General features: G+C 41.7%; 1 protein-coding gene across 1 annotated transcript; it reads left to right on the plus strand.

Moving 5' to 3' along the window:
• The first annotated feature begins 286 nt into the window (after positions 1 to 286).
• Positions 287 to 1,105, plus strand: LOC109425616 (uncharacterized). Its single transcript, XM_029869290.2, has 3 exons — positions 287 to 575; positions 698 to 886; positions 944 to 1,105. The coding sequence occupies exons 1-3, from the start codon at positions 363 to 365 to the stop codon at positions 1,052 to 1,054; spliced, it is 513 nt and encodes a 170-aa protein (XP_029725150.2). The 5' UTR covers positions 287 to 362; the 3' UTR covers positions 1,055 to 1,105.
• The last annotated feature ends 4,698 nt before the right edge of the window (positions 1,106 to 5,803 follow it).

The following is a 5,803-nucleotide window of genomic DNA, read 5'->3' on the forward strand; positions in this document are numbered from 1 at the left end:
TATCGGTAAATTTAACGAGAAATGATACCGAACAGGAGTTGTGTTTTATCCGGACCGATGATGCAATCTGAGCAATCTGAGCAATTGAGTTGGTGGATTGGGTGGAGTAGCTCACTACCGGTAGCACTGCCGGTGTAGAATGAGAGGAGTTTCTACGAATTTAATGAATGGTTTAAATTCAATGGTTTTTGGGGAGGTTGTTTGTGGACACAATAATTAAAGTAGAGACTAGTGTGCAGTTTCATGATACAACGTTTCTCAGAGCTGCATGTTGATGTCACCCTGCTGTGTATCATAAAACCACAAATTTCAGTATGCCATGAAATGAACCTTCCACGTGACAGCAATTCAACCCCCCGAAAATGCCATGTTTCTGTCAGTTTTTCAACAAATCCAAACAGTACCGTGCTATCTCCAGTACAACTGCTGCTGACGGTGGTGGCTCAAGTTCCAATCAGACAGACCCCATTCGTGGCGGAAATGTATCGGCGTCAGAACTGGTCCAACTAAAAGCTGAGGTATGGACGCTCAGAAATGCCCTGTCGGAAGCGACCGCAGTCAACAACAACTTACAGGTAAGGGATTACATTAGTGTCGCGTGTTGGACGATGTTATATGTATGAAATAGGATAGGACAGTAATTGCAGTAACAATTCGTAGAATGCACAATGCAATTGTACCATTTCTCATTTCCAAGGATGCAATAACACAAACGGTGACGGAAAAATACGAACTGCTCGATGAACTGCAGCGGTCCAAAAATGATGTTGCTTCGCTGGAAGCGGAACGTCGGGAGGAACGTAATCTGTACAGCCAGGATAAAGATAAATTCCTACAGGAAATTGCATCCTATCGGGTGAAAATTAAAGAACTGTCCTTTTTGGTGGTAAGTATTATGATTTATCGATTCAGTCCTTCAATTAACGTTGATAATTTTTTGTAGGACAAAATCTCGCAACAGAACATTGAGCTAAAGCAGTCACTTTTTGAAGCAAACGATACAGTTTGTAAAATAGGGCAGAAGTATATGAAGTTAAAGTCGTTAAATTACTAAAACATACCTATAATAATAAAATTAGCTCGTGTCAAAAAGCTGAAGCCTTGGCTGAGGCACGTGAGAACGAAGTTTATTGTAGATAACTTTGATAATATCGGATAGATATGGTAAGAATTAGTTGGCACAGATATCTGCTAAATGAACCACAGACAAATGTCTAATTAACCAAGATCAATTTCGCGTTACCACAGGCATGGTACAAATAGTTTGACGATGATCAATAGTCTGTTTTTTTTTTTCAAAACTCATTCATTTATGTGATTGGAAGAATATCGAATACGATAAGATTACATTTCTATTAGGGATTATCCATAAAATCAAACATATTTTAGTTCACTTCAATTTCTTGAGGTTTGTGTTAACGTAGCGTAACAACATTTTAGACTTAATATCTTGAATATTGGTCCTTATACGCTCACGTACACGCGTCCTATATCGCGACGCAAATTGAGTGAAACATTCATTATGTTTATGCAAAACCCTTGTTCCTCGTATTTTCGCAGCTTATCGTTCGGCTGCTTGTTAGCTGGTCGACAAAAAGGTGCGAAATCCAAGGCCCGTTTTGCCAATAAACCAACAGCCAACTGCTCTTCCTGCTCGATGTTCCCATATGCCCATATTCTACCTCTTCGCACGTCATACACGCAGAAAAATGGCGCTTGTTCAAAACAATAAAACGCATGGTTGATTTTCAAACTGAGAATTTACTTATTCCAAAGTTATATTTAATTGTTTTCATTTACAGTTTATCAATAAAAACAACCGATTACCATCATTTCATATAATGTCAAAAATTTCATTTGTTTCAACAAAATAAAAACCATAAACATGGTCCAAAAGCACTCACACATCCATAAAATGCTTACCCCAACATCGGCACAACGAAGAAGGTGCAGCAAATCCATCACGCCAACTTCCAAGTGCAGCTATGGCCGTGATGAATAACGCGCAAGTACTCACGACAGCATCCACAAAAAGTTGATCGGTTTCGCCTTCTTTGTCTTTTTTAGTCGTTCTCCTCCCCATCCGCTTACCGACTGTCTAAAAATAGATTTCCGAGCTGCCGTCACCTACACAATAACATTCCGGGTTTGTTAGTGGCAAAAGCGCAGTCGTTTGAATCAATCCATTATTTCATGTTGAAAAAACCATATCTCTGTTTATTTTAACAAACTGTCAAAAATTTCGACAAATGAAAATATTTGTATTATCAAACAATAGAACAAGTTCAGTTTAAACTAGAAATCAGTTTGTCGCTATAGTAAACTGAAAAATTGGTTGATTTGAACTGGAATTCAATTGTGTTTACAATTTATTTTTCAGCGTGTATACATATTGGCGGGACGGAAAACAACGCTCCCAACCTTTGCTGGAGAGACAAAATCTCACACCTGAATATGAACGAACGAGTAACGTGGCTCGTTTGTTGTTCCGTGGAACGCGACGCGTCTGTAGGGACAATTTTCATCATCCTGTCCTGTTGTTGCCAATGGCAGAAGCTCTGTGCTGTTCCATCCATGTGCTCCAGCCCGGTGTAAGGTTGGAAGGTAACCGTCCAGCAGACATCGGATGATGTGTGGCTCACGATGATACTCGGGAGTACCATTTTCCCCATGAATACGAAACGGTGGAAAACATATCAGGATCTCGTGATATGTAGAGGCTTTACCTCCGTCGAATGAAACAGTGTTTTGTGCTGTAGCAATGAGGCTACTCCTTGGACTACTCTACACCCTCGAAATATGGTTTTTGCAATTTCTCATCGTAATAGGCTGTTTTACCTCACGCAAATCTGACAGGTAAAAGCCTACTTTCCCACACCAAATTAACAGTGCTGTAATGATTCATTACAGCACTGATTTGCGTTGCGTAATGAACCATTACAGCACTGTTTTCAGTTTCGATCAACTTCTTGATGCTTCCTGGACGCAGTTATGAAAAATTGTGACAACTGCACAGTATAACCTGCAATGATCAGATCTTCTTAAACATGGCTCTGAACAATATTCATTGAACATCAGTGTGTAGTTTGTTAAAAACTATCCTCAAGCGGTAATTTATGAACTTGCAAAAAACGTTGTACGCAACTCGGTGCAGAACTCGATTTTTACAGCACTCGTCGTAAATATCCAACTCGGCAAGCCTCGTTGGATAAATGTACGACTCGTGCTATAAAAATCGTCATTCTGCACCTTGTTGCGTAAACTACTATTACAAATTATTCGAAAAATCATACTTTTTTTTATTATCTACGAAAAAAAATTGCCAATTGGAAATATTGCATATGAAAACTTAGTCAGACATGTTTTGTTGGCTTTTGGTTCACATAATGATGAAAAAGGTCTGCCACCATTCATTGTAGCATGGTAACTTAGCCCGGCAGCAGAGGACTGCGGAATCGACCCAATGTGATTCAATCAAAACATAATTATTATACTAAATTTGTTTCCCAATCATACAATAGTATACAGTGAAAGCCATCACATCGGAGGATGCCCCAGAACATGTGAAGAAGAGCCCATCTCTCTTTACAGAATGGTTTAATCAGAAAGTTAACATGTCCACTCTTTTCGACCAAATGTATCCACTGGTAGCTCTGAATTAAAAATAAAAATGGATAGAACTCACCGAATCAGTAGAAAACGTCCAGAAATCTTGTACTCCATTGCGATTTTTTGTCACCGAGTTAGCGTGTCCTTAAGAAGATCATCAGCCTTATTGGAGCGCAAAGGCATTTACGTCTGATATAACTCCAAGAATTTCTCCTGTTTTTTCTTCTACGAACTTCACCCGCAAATTCGTTCCGGAATTTCGACAGGATTTTCTCCTCGATTCCTCTATTTCTCCAGGGAGTTTTTTCTGGGATTCCTCCGGGAGGTCCTCCCAAGATTTCTTCAGATGTCCCTCCCAGAATATCTCCAAGCGTTCCTCCCGAGATTCCTCCAGGAGTTCCTCCCTGGATTCCTCCAGGGAGTGTAGAATTAGCATTTAAGTTAAAATACCCTTTAATAAAAACTAAAAAAAAGATTCCTTCAGGAATTTCTTCCAGGATTCCTCCAGGTGTTCCTTACAGAGTTCCACCAAGAGTTCATCCCGGAATTTCTCCAAGAGTTCCTCCCGGGATTCCTCCAGGAGTTCCTCCTTGGATTCCTGCAGGAGTTTTTTCTCGGGATTCCTCCAAGAGTTCCATCTAGAATTCCTCCTAGAGTTCCTCCCAGGATTTCTCCATCCGAAATTCCTCCAGGAGCTCCTCCCGGGATGCTTCCAGGAGTTTCTCTCGGGATTCTTCCAGAGTTTCTCCCAAGATTACTCCAAGAATTCATTCCGAGAATCCTCCAGAAGTTTCTCCCGGGATTCCTTCAGGTGTTCCTCCCGGGATTACTGCAGGTGTTTCCCTCGGGATCTCTCCAGGAGTTCCTCCCGAAATTTCTACAGGCGTTTATCTCGGGATTCCTCTAGAAGGAGTTCTTCCAGGATTTCTCCAGGAGTTCCTCACGGAATTCATCCAGGAGTTTCTTCCGGAATTCCTTTAGGATATCCTCTCAGGATTTCTGCAGGCGTTTCTCCTAGGATTCCTCCAGAATTTTCATCCCGTAATTCCTCCAGAAGTTCCTCCCGGGATTTCACCAGGAGTTCCTCCCGGGATTCCTCCAGGAGTTCTTTTCTGGATTCTCTCAGGAGTTTCTTTCGGGATTCCTCCAAGAGTTTCTCCCGGGATTCTCCAGGAGTTCCTTCTGTGACTCCTATAAGAATTCTGTTCGAGAGTTCTCAAACAACTGCTTCCAGAATACCCCCAGAAGTTCCTTCCAAGATTACGCCGGAATTCCTCCAAGAGTTCCTTCCACGATTCCTCCAGGAGTTTCTTCCAGGATTCCTGCAAGAGTTCCTAGCGGGATTTCTCCAACAATTCTTCCCGGGATTCCTCCAGGAGTTTCTCTCGGGATTACTCCAGTAGTTTCTCCCAAGATTCCTCCAAGAGTTCCTTCCGGTATTCCTCCAGGAGTTACTCCCGGGATTTCTCCAGGGGTGCCTCCAGAAATTTCTTACAGGTGTTCTTCTCGGGTTTTCTCCAGGTGTTTCTCCCGGAATTCCTACAGGCGTTTATCTCGGGATTCCTCTGGAAGTTCCTTCAGAGATTCATCCAGGTGTTCCTCCCGGAATTCCTCCAGAAGCTTCTTCCGGGATTCCTTTAGGAGATTTTTCCGGAATTCCTCCAGGAGTTTCTTCCGGGATTCCTCTAGGAGTTTCTGGAACTTCTAGAAAATCACGAGAGGAACTCGTTGAGGAATTACCAAGAGAACACTTTGAGGTACCTATTAAGGAATTACGGGGTGAATCCCAGAAATTGTCTTAACTTTACTGGCCCATCCAGGATGCAACTTTTGAGCGAATCCCAGAAGGAACTTTTTAAACAGCTTTTTAGTAGTTTGTTAGTAGGGAGAGGAAGTCTGGGATTGTGTGACGAACCATATATTTGGTATGGAAAAATATGCTACGAGGGGGGAAAGGAAATAAAAAATCGACCAAAAAAATGCTACGTTATTTATAGACGCTCCCTTACGGGAAAAACTCCAGAAGAAAATTCCTAAATAAATCCTTAACGAAACTCTCAGAAGAAGCTCCAGTTGCAATCTAGGCAGGCACTTCTAGAAGGATCCTGAAATAAGCTTCTTAATGAAACTCTGAAGAGTGGAGCGGACCTGGTGTGATGGTTAAAACACGTAACTATCATGCCGAGGACCTGGA

Source organism: Aedes albopictus, chromosome 2 (assembly GCF_035046485.1).
Source record: "Aedes albopictus strain Foshan chromosome 2, AalbF5, whole genome shotgun sequence".
Lineage (NCBI taxonomy): Eukaryota > Metazoa > Arthropoda > Insecta > Diptera > Culicidae > Aedes > Aedes albopictus.